At 39.9% G+C, this 18,142-nt stretch overlaps 2 protein-coding genes across 5 annotated transcripts in view; one reads left to right on the top strand and one right to left on the bottom strand.

The window, feature by feature from the left end:
• Window positions 1-3,898, top strand: part of FHL2 (four and a half LIM domains 2) — a 54,200-nt gene extending 50,302 nt beyond the window's left edge. For all 4 annotated transcript variants that reach the window (XM_017737101.1, XM_017737100.1, XM_008635833.2 and 1 more), the window contains 3 exons: window positions 1,303-1,472; window positions 2,107-2,293; window positions 3,024-3,898. In XM_017737101.1, coding sequence (XP_017592590.1) covers window positions 1,303-1,472; window positions 2,107-2,293; window positions 3,024-3,175 — 509 coding nt within the window. In that variant the 3' untranslated portion in view covers window positions 3,176-3,898. The remainder of the gene's footprint in view (window positions 1-1,302; window positions 1,473-2,106; window positions 2,294-3,023) is intronic.
• Window positions 3,899-5,998: 2,100 nt separating this feature from the next.
• CUNH2orf49 (chromosome unknown C2orf49 homolog) overlaps window positions 5,999-18,142 on the bottom strand; it is a 13,414-nt gene continuing 1,270 nt past the window's right edge. Inside the window, exons 2-5 of the mRNA XM_008635917.2 lie at window positions 17,993-18,139; window positions 15,966-16,132; window positions 10,468-10,837; window positions 5,999-7,539 (exon numbers count right to left, since the gene is read on the bottom strand). Of these exons, the coding sequence (XP_008634139.1) occupies window positions 7,483-7,539; window positions 10,468-10,837; window positions 15,966-16,132; window positions 17,993-18,139 (741 nt within the window). The 3' untranslated portion in view covers window positions 5,999-7,482. The remainder of the gene's footprint in view (window positions 7,540-10,467; window positions 10,838-15,965; window positions 16,133-17,992; window positions 18,140-18,142) is intronic.

Here is an 18,142-nt window from a genome sequence, read left to right as displayed (position 1 = left end):
TAAACAAAGATGAATTAATGCTTGAGAAGGGGAGAAAAGGTAAAACTTCACCCTGCAGTAATAGGGGCGGGGAGAATTGGCATCAAAGGCATTAGTGTGGTTCTTCATCATCAGCCAACTCAACCAGCTTGTCAGTCTTCCAAGCATTTCACTTTGTTTTTGCTGTTACAGGCTCCAAGAGTGATGCAGAACTGTAGAAACAACATTTGTTTGTTTATCCTTCTGGCCAGTATTAAATATTCTGACTCCAACTGGTACATAGGAAGTCATACCATGTCCAAAGAAATTTATCCATATAATAGGGCATCTCCAGTTTCCTGGAAGGGCTCAGAGTCTACCTGCCGTACAGTAAACTGAATCTGCAAAGCACACTATCTGAACCTTAAAATCACATTCTAGAGAAGTGCATTAATTTACTAACTACCATACCACTTTTCTGCTATTCAATAAAGGACTGTCTAAAGATTTTTCTCCCTGCCACATTTCACCCATATTTTCAATACAACTGAAAACAGAGAGAAAGCTTCTTTCTTACTGCAAGTTTCAAGAGACAGAAAGACCTTTAGGATAGGTGCTGCTCAGCTGGAAACAATTGCAAACTTATAGTACACCTCAGTGAGAACAAGAAAAAGGCCCCCAAGCAGGTATGAAATAATCCTTTGTCTCAGACAGTAACTATATTTCATTGGGAAAGGGAGGTAAGATGCTTGCCAGGAATTGGATGCCCCATCCCTGGCAGTGTTCAAAGTCAGGTTGGATCAGGCTCTGAGAAAGAACCTGGTCTAGTGAGAGGTGTCCCTGTCCATGGCAGGGAGTTTAAAACTAGATGATCTTTAAGGTTTCTTCCAACCCAAATAATTCTATGAGTCTGTAATTAACCACGTACCTTGGTGCTATTTGAAAAAGAAACAAAACAGTTGTGGAATGAATGATGTCAATCTTTAATGAGGAATGGCCTTACTTCTGCTCAGCACTAACAGCAGCTTTTATTGGTGTCTCTCCAATTCCCTTGAATCTTCCTGTGCATTGGAATTCATTATTTGCCTAATAATACCACAAAAAGCTGTTCTAGGCTATAGCTATTTGCAATAAATGTTTCTCTTCTTTGCAGGAGAAGAACCACTTGCTCTCCAAAAACCTAAAATGGTACCAAATGTCATGCAAAGCTGTTAGGAACATTAAATAGCCTCTAGCTCATAGCTGCAATGCTTCTTGACTGACAGCCAGCTGCCAGGCAACCAAGAGCTACGAATTGCATCTATCTCATCCAGAAGTTCAGTTGATGCTCTGGTCTCATTACAGGTACTCGGAAGATGGAATACAAGGGCAACAGCTGGCACGAGACCTGCTTTATCTGCTACCGCTGCCAACAGCCTATTGGGACAAAGAGCTTCATCCCTAAGGACAATCAAAACTTTTGTGTACCCTGCTATGAAAAGCAGTTTGCCATGCAATGTGTCCAGTGCAAGAAGGTAGTGCTATTATTTTGCTTACCTGAAACCTAAGGGATTGAATTCCATCCCATTTTATATCCAAGTAGGTAAAATGTCTCATTTATGTATGTGTAAAAAGATTCAGAATTACCTGATTTTAAGAGATGATATAATTTCAGTTCTGGTTACTGGTAAGAGAAAACTCCCTGACAAAGTCTGCAGAAGCAGAAAGTAAATACTTCAATATGAAATAAACTAGTCTTTCCCAAAGAAAGTAACAGTGAAGTTGAAACACATCAGGTAATTCCTCCACCATGAAGAAAGGGACAGGGGAAGGTACGTAATGAGACAAACTCTAGGATATGCATATGAAAAGCAACATACAAAGAGTACCTTGAAAAACAGAGTACAATTGAAATTGAGATTTTACAATATATGCAGAATAAAGTACTTTTAGTATGGGGCTTCTTTTTATAAATTAGGAAATTACAATAAAGCACTTGCATTATTATCTCAAGGTCAACTCCAAGCAAAATTATGATCTTGCTGTTGTTAAGCCTTCTTCCCCTCCTCCCACCCACTAAAACCTCATCACCTTTCCTCTTTACCAAATCTAAATATGAACCTGCCACCCTTAAGAAAATACTTTCTTGTCCTTTTTTTCCTAAAACAGGCTATCACTACAGGAGGAGTTACCTACCGGGAGCAGCCATGGCATAAGGAGTGCTTCGTGTGTACTGGATGCAAGAAGCAGTTGTCCGGACAGCGCTTTACCTCCCGGGATGAGTTTGCATACTGCTTGAGCTGCTTCTGCAACCTCTACGCCAAAAAGTGTGCTGGATGCACAAACCCAATCAGTGGTAGGTTTCTCATGGCTGGTGCCTTTACATTTCGTGGCAGTTTTGTGTGTTGAGTTGCTACTGAAGGCAAAACTAAACAAAAAGTCTCACCTGGTACAAGATATGCCCAACTAAATCTTTTCACAGAACTCCGGCTAGTCATTTTTGAGGTTAAGCAAAAGACAGTTACTCCTAAGAGATATTTTTCCCTTTTTTTTTTTTCTTTTGTACAACTTCAATACACCTTATGATAACTGCCATAGCCTCAAACTCTGGAATGCTTTTTACTAACCTGCTTCTTTTCCTGAGGCATTCTTCCTTCAGAGCTATGAATCAAGTCATGATACATGACAAACTTTTTTTAATTATCTAAATGAACTTCTACAAAACATAAATTAACATACTCAGATGCCATAAAACATTCTGTAAAAAACTATCAGAATTCTATTCAGAGGCAGGTGCTTTGCTTTTCTTCTGCTGTATGTTGCAGGGCCATCCCTTGGAAGTTCATTTCTGCCATTACCACTAGGGATGACAGCCTTGCTCATTAACTTTGCTGAAAGCAACAGAAGTATTTGAGGATGAAAATATTAGTCACTACAGAATAAGGGTGGGAAAATTAGCACAGCAACAAACAGATTTGTCACAATGGCATTTTTTCACTGCTGTATGTGGGATCTCCATGTCAGTCTGCATCACTTGATGGCTGACCTACTATTCTTTTCTCGTAATGATTTTGCTTTTCAAACAGGACTCGGAGGAACCAAGTACATCTCTTTTGAAGAACGGCAGTGGCATAATGATTGCTTTAACTGTAAGAAGTGCTCCCTTTCATTGGTGGGTCGTGGCTTCCTCACAGAAAGAGATGACATCCTTTGCCCTGAATGTGGGAAGGATATTTAAAGCTCAAACTAAGAGGTGAGGAAGAAGGGAGGAAAGCTGTGCTTGCAATATAGTCTGAAACACATGGATGTTCAGAACTAGCTTTGCCACTCTGTGTCTCACTGTACTATTAACATTACTTAACCTTTTTCTTTATACTCTCCAAATCAGGAGGGAAAACAACTTGAAAATCTGTAATAGCAGTGTTGGTGTTTAAGATTTCTATCAGTAACGAAAACTAATGCAAAACCCATTATATAAAACTATTTGGCTGGTTTTGACATAACATACTATTTTTAAGGTGTTTTTTTTCCTAAAAAAATATTCCTGTTACAAGCAAGTGATACAGCTCAAGGGTTACAATGGCCACACACAATACATTCATAGGTGGATATTCAGGGTGAAGCCTTCAGCCCACTGAAATTAATGGCAAAGGCCATTCAATTCCAATAAGGCTGGTCTCACCCCAGTGCTCTTGAGCTATGTGACTAGTGTGTGCTGTCAAGTCTGTAGAAGGGCTGCAAAAGTAGAGTGTGTTTCAATGTACATGGATTTGTGACATGCCATAAAGAGATAATGATGAAACAGTGGAAGTGGGAGTGCTTCATGACAGGTACATATTTTATTGCATGACTAGCTGATCGTTGTGTGAAGTACAAGTTCTGATCGACAGTGTCAGTATTACAGTTAGTTGACATCACACTGCACATTGTATTTTTCAAAATAAAATCATTTAAGACAAAACTGTGATTGTGGCTTAATTGTATTTACATAATATTTACAAAAATGTTTTCACATTCTGAAGAAACACAATGCATACAAACACAACCCTTTTTGCACGCAGTTTTTGAAGGTGTGAAGCTTAGACAATTCTGAGAAGGGGCCTGCTTTACAACATAGTCTTCTACTAATTGAAGTCAGTGGGAAAATTATCAGCAAACATGAACATGCGTGTGAAAACACTGAACTGACTGCAGCTGATAAAAATGTGTTCATAGGCTCTAAACTCAAACCCAAAATATTTTTCTTCTCAGCAAGAAAGGAGGTCAAGACAACTCAAAAGACATCTATCTTTGCAAAAGCCAGAAGTTTAACTTCTATAGTAGGGCATGCTTTAATTTTGTTCTCTATTGGGATACATAAATACCCTTTGTTGTAGCATAATTTCTGCTACATGTTTGCCACAGAGGCAACTGTCAGCAACAGCATGCTGGCAGGACAATAACATCAAAAGGAAACAATACAAAGGAAGATAAACCTTTTTCCAAAGCAAACTGCAAGAAATATGGCCATGTTACGCAATGTACAGTCCCACTACACCTTCCAGATGGAATTCATTTGTGTCCAGAAAAACGAGGAAAGAAGTATGTCATACCTCCAACAGGTGTTCCTGTTCTCCAACAGGAATCTTCAGATGTGAAACTAAGATTTAGGAATATATTTAGTCTGTGTGTTATTGGGTAGGGACAGTTTGCTCCTAGTTTCTGACACCAGTCTTGAATTTGTCTCTTTGTACCAAGTGCAAAGCGCTCACAGGTCATTCCCCTCTCACTAATTCAACAAGCTAAATAGATGTATCAGATCAGATTTAGTTTCTTGCATGCCATTTGAAGAACCTGGCTGGCTGACATTTTTAAAGTGCACACTGCGCTAATCAGAACTCACTGAGTGAATAAATTCTATCCCTTGGTGATTTCATTCTAAGATGAAAGTTGTGGCTAATAGCCACAAACATCACTTTTATATACACACCTCCAAAAGGAGGGCAAACACTCTCTCCTCAGGGGTCTGCCAATCCCCCAGCACACTGCAGCTCTGCTCTAGTACTTTGCTGAGAGAAGAAAGATTACTTTGAGCCAAAGGGGTAGTGCCCCTGTACTTGGCACTGATGAGCAGCCACATCTTGAGTTGTGTGTTCAGTTTCAGGCCCCTCACTACAAGGACAGAGGTGCTGGAGTGCGTCCAGAGAAGGGCAGAGGTGCTGGGGAAGGGGCTGAAGCTGGGAGTTGCTTAGTCTGGAAAAAGAAGGCTGAGGTGAGATCTTACTGCTCTCGACAACTGCCTGAAAGGAGATCAGAGCAAGGTGGGGCTTGGCTGCTTCTCTCAGGCAGCATGTGACAGGACGAGGGGAAACAGCCTCAAATTTTGACAAGGGAAGTTCAGGCTGGATATTAGGAAAATTTCCTTGACTGGATATGGTAAAGCAGTGGAACAGGCTCCCAGAGAATGGTGGAGTCACCAACCATCCCTGGAAGTCTTCAAAAAATGGGTAGACATGGAACTTCGTGATGTAACTTAGTGTGCATGTGGAATTCAGTTGAAGGTTGGACTTGATGATCTTGGAAGTCTTTCCCAACCTTGTTGATTCTAAGAAGGCAGTAGGAACAGCACAGCTTGCACCCTGCCTCCCAAGTGCTACAACAGATGGCAAAACGGCCCCAGCTTTGGGGAAAGGTAGGTGAAAAATGACAAGGCTGGAAAGCATCCCAGCCTGGAAAGAGGACTGCTACCATGCAACAGCAGCATCATGCTATTATTCCAGTGCAGTTCTGCATACCCCTGCTCAACACATACCAACACACGTGTGCTCCTGGCAACTGGAACTACGTAAAATCCATCCTAGACTCTAGACCACTGACAAGAAGCCAGCCACAAAACAGAATTCCCATCAGACACTAGTGCAAAACCCAGCACTTCACCTGATGCTAACTGCTGCTACAGCTGCGAAGCAGCTACTGACCCTTTTATCTTGTAAGCTTTAAGTGCTGATCACTTCAAGTCCACTGAAATATAACTGTATAAACTGAACAAGCCTAATTACATCACAAAAACAAGTCAGCACTGTTTTGTTTGCTTTAAATTTAATTTATTTAAATAGGATAAGGCTACTTAAAAGACAAGTCTTTACATACAAAATGTACATTACGTTAAAGTTTGCTGTACTCAAGTACAAAAACTGCACAAGTGTTTAGTAAAAGGGAAACAGCACACCATTTCAAAACACACATTCTTACCATTTTACAGCATTCAAGAAGTGCCTTTTACATCATAACAGTAAACGGAGAACTTCTGTAGAGTAATGAAATAAGCTACAGTTTTGGTTTCAATATAAACCAGTGTTAAAAATGTAAACAAGCTTTCAGATCACTACTGAGCTTCTTTTACTGGGTTTAACCAAGTGGATTCAGAAGTTGATTTTTTGTTTTACCAAGTCTGGGAGCATTGTTGTTATTTACCATCCATATCTAAAACTTATCTAAATTGGCTTCACCCTGAGCCACTGAGTTTTAATAAAAATGTTTCCATCAACTTAATTGGATTGTTGCCCTGTAAGGCACTACCAATAATCCAGATGAAACACCAAGTTTCACAGAAAACCAAAATCCATCTTAAATTATCAAAGGAAGGAAAAACAGGTTTGTGGGTTTTTTTCTAGAGCGCAATTACATCTGTTAATGCTCTCTAGGTACTTCTGTCTTCCTATCCACATCCCTCTCCCAACTGTTTGTAAGCTGAGAAAGCACTGGTCTACATTCCGCTGGTTTTCTCCATATTTTATAAGCACGATTGTAACCAGGAAAACAACCAAATTTGCTACATTGGCACATTTTTACACTTATGCATGTATAAAATATGCCTGTGTACTTAAGAGAACATGGCACTAATCCATTCACTACTTCCTCTCGAAGTTTCATATCAAACAGTCTAATCACATATTTCCATCTGTGCATTCCTTATTTCACATATCAAGAGAAACTTCAATTTGAAGTAATGCTGTTAAAATAGTTCATCTCTTATTACCAACCTAACTTGAACTGCAAATTCTACACCCCTGTGCAACAAAAAGGAAACAAATTTGCTGTAGACTATCTTATCAGCAGAATGGTCAGTTTTCTCACCTAAATTAATTACCTTTTTAAAGCCAAGAAGGCTCTAGGAATCACTCTAAATTTCAAAAGCTATTTTAACTATTTAAACAGACATGGAGCAAAACTGAATCTTAGTGAAACAATGTGTGAATCACAGTGACATGGAGGAGATGAACTATAATAATCTTGAAAACTAAGAGTGGGGGGTTTAGCATAGTGTAATATCACCACCTTTTAAAGAAGTAATTAACTACTTGGTGTGCAAGAGTGGATACTTTTAAGGTGACTGGTGATAGTGACTCCAGCTTTACGACAGGGAGCTGTTAAACTTGTTAAACAACTCCACAGCAATCTGAATCTCTGTAAGTTTTAAAATAATTTTATTTAAACTGTTTAAATATGACCTATCTATTTGAAAATATGGAAGTAATATTTATGTTTCAAGCACCATTAGCTACTTCATGGCCATGTAACATGCTGGATTTTCTTCTTTGCTTCCGAAGGCTTTAGGTCATTCTGGAACACAAGAAAATATACAAGTATTCTTAGAGATACTGTGCAAACAGGAGTCAGTCATTAATCTGACATATTTCTATCTGGCTCTAGTACAGTATTCTGCTACAGGCTACTACAACAGCTTTCTATTGCCATCTTGTGGAGAAAGGTAAATATCACAGAACTTCTCTGGTGAAGACAAAAACAGAGCCAATGAATTTAACTACCTGCAAATCACACATGTGTTTTGGTTTTTAGCAACCTACAATTAAATATTCTTATATATTAAAAAATTTCTTTCAATTATGCAGCTTAGAAACGGGTACGTATTGGAGTTTCAAAACATACTTCTAAAGTTCTTTCAGGTTGTCTTCTTAAAATACTTGTTGAAATGGGATTATGTAAGGAAAAAACCCCAAATACACAACTAGGAAACCAATTTACTTTTGTCAAATAGTAAAAACATTAAAAAAAGAAAAAGAAAATTTGGTCTTCCTTTGTAATGACCTGGATAAAAAGAAGAGAAATAATTGCCAAAGCCTCAGATGAACTCATCTTTCATGCCCCCCTGCCCCAAGAAACCTGTAAAATCAAGAAGGCCCAAAGAAAAGCAATGGCAGATGAAGCAGTGAAATATTTAATTCCCTTTCATCATCTAAAATAATATTTTTTTTAAAAATCTGAGAAATTAGAGCTTTAATAGTTCACATAAGCAGAGCAAAGACAGGTATATGAGTTTTCAAGAACATACTGCAACACACTGGTTCAGGGAGCACAATCTAGAGATCTCTCTTCTCTTTAAAAGACTTTCAGTGTTAATTTATTTACAGGAATCCTGTGGACTGCAACTACTGAAAGGTTTAAGGCAATTAGACCCAAAGATAATAGGGATAGTTCTGTGCTATTCATTAAGTTTTTCTTGCAAGTCAAGGAACAGTCACTTGCTTGGAGACAGAATTGTCTTTACTGTCATTACACTAAAAATAGATCAGGCTTTACAGCCATCTGCCAAGTACACTGATTCTTCCTGACTGCATCACTTACTATTCAATAGCACATTCTTTAATTTCAGATGGTAAAGTAACATCCATAGAGCACACTTGTCTAACTTCACATGTGTCTGACCAACACCAACCAAGGCATGACTGAACTTACAGGTATTAACTGGAACAACCTAAACTGTGGCTAACATAGAAAGTCAAAGGTCAGAGGTCACAGCTTCTGAGTGTCAGTCACACACTGGCTCTTAAAAATGTCATCACTGTGTCTACAGAGCACTTAAATTAAATATAAAGAAGCTGAGAGGTGTGTACTAAACAAGTTTCAAAAGCTCTGTAGGTTCAGATCTGAGCAATACTTGGAAGAGTTCTAAATACTAAAAGTTAGTAATACAGGTAGTAGGAAACACACCTCTCAAGCATAAATTCCATTCAGAGCCTCAGCCATGATTTTTTTAAAAGTTGCTAAAGCTGTCTTTCAGAACAGCCACGTGTTTAGGTACTCATGTTTAACAGAAGTCTGATGGAATGTACCAATCCACACACCAGGATATTACCTGCATTCTTTCATTAAAGGATTTTAAAAAAGATATTATTAAAAAGCCTTTCATGAGGCAATATTGAGAAAACAGAAGTTCAGTCTCATGTCTTGGGAAAATTCTAATCAATGTAACTGCATGCTGTATCTCTAAAGCTCCCCCTGCAGCTCAACTGACAACAGCTATTTCTATTTCTTCCTTTGAAGCCCAGACTCATTCCAGATATTCCTGTATTCCAGTGGAAATGTGAAAACTCCTTCATTTGTATCATGTATCATGAATACAACACAAGTGTTAAGACCTATTCCTATATCGTGGCGTGTTTTTAAGAGATGGCCCATTGCTCCTTGCTCACTGACAAGTCCTTTCAGCCTAGTCACACCACTATCAAAACAAACCACTGTTCTTTGTTTCCATCTGGCAGCTACATTCAGCACCATTACCTACACCTTCAGAGATATGCCTTGCCGAATTCACAGATCCTGCCTTAGCTCTACACTCATCACTTAAGCTCACCACCTTCATTCTACCCTCATCTGTAGTGTAGCTCTCTTATGCACAGAAAATTTGTCAGCAGCCAAACCTAACTTGCAGAAATGAGGTGACTATTTACCTCTATGGTTAACAACTCACTCATCAGACTTCTAGGTGAGAATAGCACCTTTGTGTCCAAGATCTCAGCACATCTTTCTCACTTTCAGAAGCCCAGGTATCTGATTAGGATTCTGCACATCTCAAAGAGAGCACTTGACCTTTGGCATCTCACCTCGACTGATACGGTTTGCTGTAATGGCTTCTCATTCAGACCCACAACCAATCAGCACTCTCCAGATTTACACAGCCAGCTCCTGCCTCTAGCTTGCCAATTGCTGTGTGACATTTAAAACAGATGGCATTCCTCCTCTAAGGATATATTCTGTGGCTCTCAGCATCTCACTCCAGTTCCTGAAACATCGCTTCCTTTACTTTGACAAATGAAAGCCTGTCCGACTCAACCATTCACGTGAGATTGCTACAAATCATTTAATTTTTCCTTCCCTGCTAGAGAAAACAAATCACTTGTCCTCCCTTCATGGCTGTTTTCATATTCTTCTACAATACCTGTTTTTTCTCTCAGACCTACCAGTAGAACTAGTTTGTGTTTTGACTGCTATCAGCATCACCTTAAGTATTACTTACTTACTCATTTTAAAATTACATGCATGTTTTCTGTAGAGTTGCATCTCTCACACAGAAGTTTCCTATGGGCAAGTACAAATTTCTTTCTTTCTGATATTTCCCAAACTAGCTCCACTTTTGTCTGTTTCCAAATACTCTACTGTTACTCTAAAATAAAATCGTCCTAACTTTGGTTCCTGTAAATCTCAATTTAAAAAATAAAAGCTGCAAAACAAGATACTGCACAAACATACCGGCAAATCAGATTCCTCTTTTGGAACAGACCTCTTTAACTTCACAACAGTAGTTCCTGCTATTGGAGACAAAGGGTAAACCTTCAGACTAGTCAACACGCTGCTGTCAGTCTTTGAAATATTGTTCTGCTTAGCCTCATTATTCCTTATTCCCAGCTTAGCGTCCTCTGACAAACTGGAGGCTGAAATGTATGTTGAGGCATTTGAAGGAACTGATAATCTTCTAACTGTGTTGGCGGTGCTTCCAGCTGGAGGAGGCTTCAGGCGATCGGCAGCTCCGTTCTCAGTCTTCTTCACCTTTATGCTTGTACTTGTGGAATTGCCATCAAATACAATTAATGGCCGTTTCCTTAAACCTTCCACTGTTACACTGAAAACACAAATCATAAAGTTCTCAGAAACATATGTTAGATGATCAAAAAACAGCACATCCATGATATGAGAAGCGAAAATGAATTTTACCTTGTCTAAAGTAAATATATATCCCAAAATACTAATATTGAACTCTGAGATGCTCCAAACTTAAATAAAAATAAATACATTTATATACACTTACATATACTTAAATAAAAATAAAAAGCAATAAAAGTCACTTCCAAAATATAAAGGCACAGGGGACTGTGTGAAGACCAGTGCTCCTCAGCAAAAAGAGTTGTGTGAGGAACTGCCTAAGCAGACAATTACAGCTGTACAACCAAAAGCTCTATGCTTATACCACTGTAGCTATTTCAGAGTAACTACAGAGACAGTAAGTGCTAAGTATTTCAACAGATGAGTATTTGAGAAAGTGTGTGCTGCCTTACCTACAAGAACAGCATCTCATATTCTGCTACTTCTTAATTTCCCTGTTTCCAATCTTATTCAAAATCATAATGTTACGGTAAATCCAAAAGATTGTTAGTCAAGGAATAAAAACATTAAGCAAAAAAAGCATACCTTTTAAAAATAAGTTGTCTTTAAACAGGAACCCTAAGTGGATTTAATGACTTTTTTTTCATAGTTTGTGCCTTTAAGCCTATGTGTAGTCAGAGCTGTCCAGTTTAGTAACCACTGATTCATGAAAAGGAATACTATCAAGCTCATATCAAAACAGTATTATCAGAAAACATCTTGACTGAGAAAAAATAAAGTACAAAGCTAACATAACTCACACTATATGAATTCAGAGTTTCAAAAAAGCAATGCTCAAGAATGACAAAGAGAAAGTATTTGGAAAGTGCAGATTTAACAAATAAAAAACCCAAGCCACCATTAAGGTATATAATATGCCTGTTTAGAAACTTCAGTTTTCAGCATACACTGACTCTTTAGCCATCTCATTCTAAACAGATGAATAAAAGTAGAACACACTGTTTGCAACAAATTAATATATCCATTAATTTGCAGTTGATGAATCTGACAACATTGATGTTAGGTATCTCAACAGACTTTAAATTAAGCCACAAGCAGAGACTCAATCAGTTGGGCCTGGAACAACATTAGATTAGTAGCAGCTGATAACCCTCACACATTAAGAAATTGCCTGCATAATTTCTACCAAAATCGGGGGGTTCTTAAAAAAGATGAAACTAGTCACAGCTCATAAAGCAAGAAAAAGTTCAGCCCTTAGTCAGACTTTTTTTTCAGTCACCTACCTTAACAAAACCAGTCTGCTTTTTCTATGGAGATGGGGTTTTTTTATATATTCAGATTGGTGAAGAGTGGCAAATTAGGAACTAACTAAAATTCTAGGATTGTTATCTATGCTAAACAGAATTTTAGAATTGTAGCACTTGTACAAATGACCACATGCCACAATACAAATAACGTTCCCAGAGAAACACTTTGGGAAAGTTCCAGAAGAATTTGGATACTGTCCCACCAAGAATTGTCACATTCAATTTTTAGATACATGTCTCACAGAACAACACAGGACTTTGGGTGTGACGTTTGCTTTGTTTATATCAAGTACAGGCAGTTTAAGAGCTACAGAGTAGGACTCATATTAGCCAGCACTCTTCTGAGGGAGGACACTGGGGCCGAAATGAACCATTTTGGGATTGTGTCCCTTTCTGCAGGACACCCTCTGCGAAACCTGTATTTCAGTGTACATTTACATCCTAGAGAAATGTTCTATCCACACTTTGGACTGGGCTGGATGGAGGGCATGCTGTAAACCTGCTGTTTACTTTGTAGTGCATGGTAAAGAAAACAAGATTTACTAGAGGAATCAAAAGCTTCATTATATGTTTCCACTCACATGATTACTCATGCAGCCAAGATGGCCTCTGGGCAACTTCCAATCATTACGACAGTTTAATGAAAAATGCTCCTAATTTTGTCTATCTTAGTCTAGAACTTAAGGTAGCAACCTAAAACCAGAGAGCAATGTAAGCTTTAGCTCCACACCCTGATTATCCTAAATATTTGCCTCTTACCAAAACAGGCAGGTGCTCACCTTTACTGTGAAGATCTGACACTGGTCAGAAGTACAATGTTTTACCCTGAACTCAGTATTATCAGCACATTAGCAATTCTCAGGGGACACTGAAGTGGCCTCTTAGGTGACTGTGCAGAAATAATGAGCCCAAGCAAGACCACACTCTAAGCATGCACAGCACAGTGCTCCTGGAGACTGAGCATTTGCAGTGAGTCTTCAGATACGATGGCACTTCAGAAACTACATATACTCTCTGAGACTCATACTATCCTTTTTCTTCCAGTAGGCAAGATGATCTTGCGGATCTACAAAATTAACCATCCCTGCACACAAACAATATCTGAAGTTGGAGAGACTGTGCTTGTTTTTATTTGGTATGATTGCCTGCAAGCTCAGATATTCAGTAATGAGATGCATAAACCATCACATGTAACCTCAGATATTTAGCTCTGTTACTGAGGTATAACACGTTACTTCAACTCAGCTGATATACAGCAAGTGTTCTAGAGCACAACATTAATTACCAGCAGTAAAAGTAAACGCAGTATTCAACACTGACTCTTAAATTTCAATGTGTTTTTATCTTCTATCTGTAACTACGAGAGGCAAGCCAACACACACTGAGCTGTGCCGATCAAGTCTTCAAGCCTCATACTAATTGCAGTGCACGCTGTAAAGCTGTGCTTTCCACAGAGAAACTCATCAGAGAACTCCTGTTGTTCACACAATCCATCAGTCTCTCTGATTTCTAAACGGAACTAACAGCACACTGAGCTCCCATCCCTGGCTTGCACATAACTTACAGCTTCAAAATACCTAGGCATTTTGTTTTCTTTTTAGAAACAAGAACACCAACTTCTACTTCCTCCTCTGCGCAGCGGCATTGTGTCAGTTCTCTTTAGGTGGCGCACACAACTACGAAGAAAAATGTAATATCTTAATATCCAAAAAGACAACTGAAGTTCCTTCATTTCTTTAGGGTTAGTAATACTAGCAGTAAAAGATTAATTTTTCTAGACAGTTTTTGCCAGTGCATTTGTTAAATATGAAAGAGGTAATAAAAGCAAAACCAGTAACTGCTGCAAAATCTTAAGACTGTCTAAAAACAGAGCAAAAGACTTAAGTCTAATGTGCTAGATGTTAAGTACAAAGAGCAACTGGCAGAGAGAAGCAGACTGGTAGATTAAACTCATCTCCTTAAACTTACTGTTTTCCCAGAAAATATGGCCTAGGTTTAACCATTATTGCATTTTAGTGTACCAAAATAAGAGCCCCTAAACTTACTGTACATATAAACTCTGGATGAAGCCATCCTCCCACCTAAAAATTAAAATTGCCTCTTTCTGTCCAAAATGTCCAGCCTGCCATCTTTATTTCTTTGATAGAAAGGTCTTTTGCACCTATTTCAGCACACCAACAGTTTCCTACCCAAACACTAACCTCACACTTCCATCCTCAAGTCCACAGATGTAAACAAACTGAGGTACTATAACCTCTTATGCACATGGAAAATAAACCTGATATAAGACAGCTCAGTGTTCTGGCCACTGCTACAATTTAAAAAAAAAAACTAAAAAAACCTAAAAAAACCCAAATCACTTGACAGAATTTGTTTAGTTCTTCACAGCTAGAAACCTCAGTAAAGCTAAAAGAGACTCAAGACATCAACAAGGTGTAATACTGAAAAACTACAGGAATTTCCATCCACCTTTCCTTCAGACTTACTGCTGAACATATCAGAACACCACTCATGCATATCACATGGCAAAGTCAAAGTCTTGGGCAAGGGGAAGGTTGAGTGAAGAGATTCAGTAAAACAAACTTTTGCTTTCTGAGCAAATACAAACAGAAAGATTTTTAAAACAAGGCAGAATATTTCTCTCAGAAAGCAAATGTTAGTTTTGAAAGACACACAAAATTGCTGCAGCATGCACCCCTCATTCTAGAGTAGGCCACCCCTGTCTAGGAGCAGGGATAGTTAACTATGCTCTTAATACTTTCCTTAAACACTACAAACATGATTACTAATTAGCAATTATACAGTGAAACAAAAAATATTTCCTTTCTCTTCCTTATAAAGTACCTTGAAATGCACCAATAATTCATTATCGACACATGCTGGGGGTATGAAGAAACAATGCCAATTCCCTGGATCAATACAGACTGGGGGTGAAGGGATTGAGAACAGCCCTGCTGAGAAGGACTTGGGGATACTGGTGGATGAGAGGCTGGACATGAGCCAGCAACATGTGCTTGCAGCCCAGAAAGCCAACCGTGTCCAAAGCAGCGTGGTCAGCAGGTCAAGGGAAGTGATTCTGTCCCCCTACTCTGCTCTGGTGAGACCCCACCTGGAGTGCTGCATCCAGATCTGCAGCCTTCAGCACAAGAAAGGCATGGACCTGTTGGAGTGGCTCCAGAGGAGGGTCATAAAAATGATCAAAAGGAAAGGCTTGAGACAGTTGGGGTTGCTCATCCTGGAGAAGAGAAGGCTCCAGGAAGACCTTACTGCAGCCTTTCAGTACTTAAAGGGGACATATAAGAAAGATGGGTCTGTAGTGATAGGACAATGGGTAACAGTTTGAAACTACAAGAGGGTCCATTTAGATTAGATATAAAGAAAATGTTTTTTACAAGGAGGGTGCCAAAAGACTGGAACAGGTTGCCCAAAGAAGTGGCAGATTTCCCATGCCTGGAAACACTCAAGATCAGATTGGACAGGGCTCTAAACAACCTGACAGAGTTGAAGATGTCCCTGCTGACTGCAGGAGGGTTGGACTAGATAGAGACCATCAAAGGTCCCTTCCAACCCAAACCATTTACTGGTTCTGTGAAAAGAAGCACTATAAGCTAGACAGCATTAATAACATTTAGATGACAAAAGAAAAAAAAAATTATCTTCCCCTTTTTCCTATTTTTGCAGTAGTAGAATCTAACACTTCTGACACAAGCAATCTAACACAGCATTCTCTGTAAACTGTAACAATGTCCAAAAGCTGTACAAGCTTCATTAATCAGGCAAAGATTAAACCAAATGCATTGTCCCAAATTGTCCAAGTCTGGCCCAATAAAGATAAATTACCTTTTATTCTCACTTTTCAAGTCATTTTGCTGTCTTTTCTTTTCCATCATTTTCCCCCATCTACTTTTTGGCAAGTCACGCTGAGGCAGGGGAATGGCATGTTGAATATAGAGATCAGTGAGCCCATCTTTGTCCATCTTTACATCATTTTCAACTAATATATTTTTCTGTGGGGAACAGAAAAAAAATTGTTATTTTTATGGCAAATTCAATATTCAACCATCTGAGTGGCAAACACCTTCTTTCAAAATCCACTGTAAAGTACTGTATTGGGACAGGGTTCCAGAAGTGGAGGGCTGGTTGGGGTGATCAGTTTGGAGAGGCCATGAACTGCCCAGTGACATCAACAGCCTGGTCTCCTACCTTCCTGCTGTCAACGTCCTTCATTTTCTGTGTGGATTACACTCAGTCTATCCCTTCAGTGAGGTAATGGGAACCACAGGATGTTTTGGTCAGTGCTTAGTGGTTTCTTTTTCACCACCTGCAAGTGCATTTCTTCACGTCTTCACGTCTCCTCATGTGCCTTGGGAGTCTCCTGCCCCCAGTGTTTGCTGCTCTTTAAGTGCATTTGAGTACCGGTGCCAGGAGCAGCTCTGCTTCAAATTCTGGGGTGTGATGGGCTGCTTTCTTCAACAGTGTGAGAGACACATGGATCCAGCTGTGACCAGCACTGAGCAGTTATTCACCTTTGCCCACACAGGTCAGCTCTGCAGCCCCTCTCTACCCAAAATTCTGCCAAGTTTTCCCAAGGAAAGTAGCAGCCAAAAAAAGGAAAAGTTGTGATAGACATACTGTTGATGATTGATGTTTTCATGCACTCTTAAACACACTTCCCTGAATCCAACTACAATAGCAGAGCTCTTCTTCACACTAGACAGACAACTAGAATGTAATGCAAGTCAGACTTACAGATGTAGAGCTGTGCTTTCTTCCCAGTTCCCAAAGAATAATGGAGATAAGCTTCATCCCAACATGAGGAAGAACTTCCTTATGTTAAGGATGGCAGAGCACTGGAACGGGCTGCCCAGGGAGGTCGTGGAGTCTCTCTCTGGAGACAGACATTCAAAACCCACCTGGATGTGTTCCTGTGTCACCTGCTCTTGCTGACCCTGCCTTGGCAGGGCGGTTGGACAAGATGATCTCCAGAGGTCCCTTCCAACCCTAACTATTCTGTGATTCTAGGAACCATCAGTAGTTTTCTTCCTAATCGTGTATTGGGCTGTGAACACTTCATGGTACTGCATGCCAAATTTATGGAATGACAAAAGAACTCCACTAACATCCTACAAATCGAGGTCACCGAGAGCAGGTCAAGCCTCTGCCACTACTGGTTCTGGCAACGCTTCATGACTTCCGACGTTGGCCTGAAACCTGTCCATATAGGCTCCATGGACAAAAGCGTAAGAAAATTCTTTGAATTTATACAAAACCCTGAAACTTTGATTACTATTGTCTCATGCACCCAAAATTTTCAGCCAAGGCAGTAAGTAGTATTCCAAACAACATCAACTAAAGCTTTGTATGGTCCTAAACTGTTTATAACTCACTTTCAAACTCTTTTTTTTTTTTTCAATTATCAAGTATTAATAAACATAATGCTTACACATTTAAGCATTAGGTTGACTGATTACATAGGCTGCATTTCGTTAATTCACAGAACCACCGAATTATTAGGGTTGGAAGGGACCTCTGGACATCTTCTAGTCCAACTGACCTGCAAAGGCAGGATCATCTAGAGCAGGATACACTGGGTATGGACGTGGCAACTTCAATGTAAAGCTCCTTTCACCGCCAGTTTTACTATATACAGACACTGTCTCGATTTGGGCAAATTGCTCTTTAGCAGCTTCGGTGTTCAAATACAGCCCCCTTGCAAACACAGAGACATCTCCCGCGCCAGGGCCTCCTCTCTGCAAGTCTGTGGTATCCAGAGCACGACCTGATGCCTGCTTTTCCCTGTGCGCCGTTACTCTTCTCGCCCCGCCTCAGGAGCCGCCGCTCCACCCGGCCCGGATCCCCGGACGCACCTGCTCCAGGGTGAGCCGCAGGAATTCTTCCGAGAGCAGCTCCGGGTGCAGCAACAGCTCCGACTCCGAATGCTCAGATCCCCACTCCTCCTCGCCGTCGCCGCCGCCGCCGCCGCCCCGCCGGCCCCTTCCCTGCGCCGCCCTCTTCTT

Source organism: Corvus brachyrhynchos, unplaced genomic scaffold (genome assembly GCF_000691975.1).
Source record: "Corvus brachyrhynchos isolate BGI_N302 unplaced genomic scaffold, ASM69197v1 scaffold83, whole genome shotgun sequence".
Taxonomy (NCBI): Eukaryota; Metazoa; Chordata; class Aves; order Passeriformes; family Corvidae; genus Corvus; species Corvus brachyrhynchos.
The sequence above is the reverse complement of the archived record's forward strand: the minus strand, read 5'-3'. Positions and strand labels throughout refer to the sequence as shown.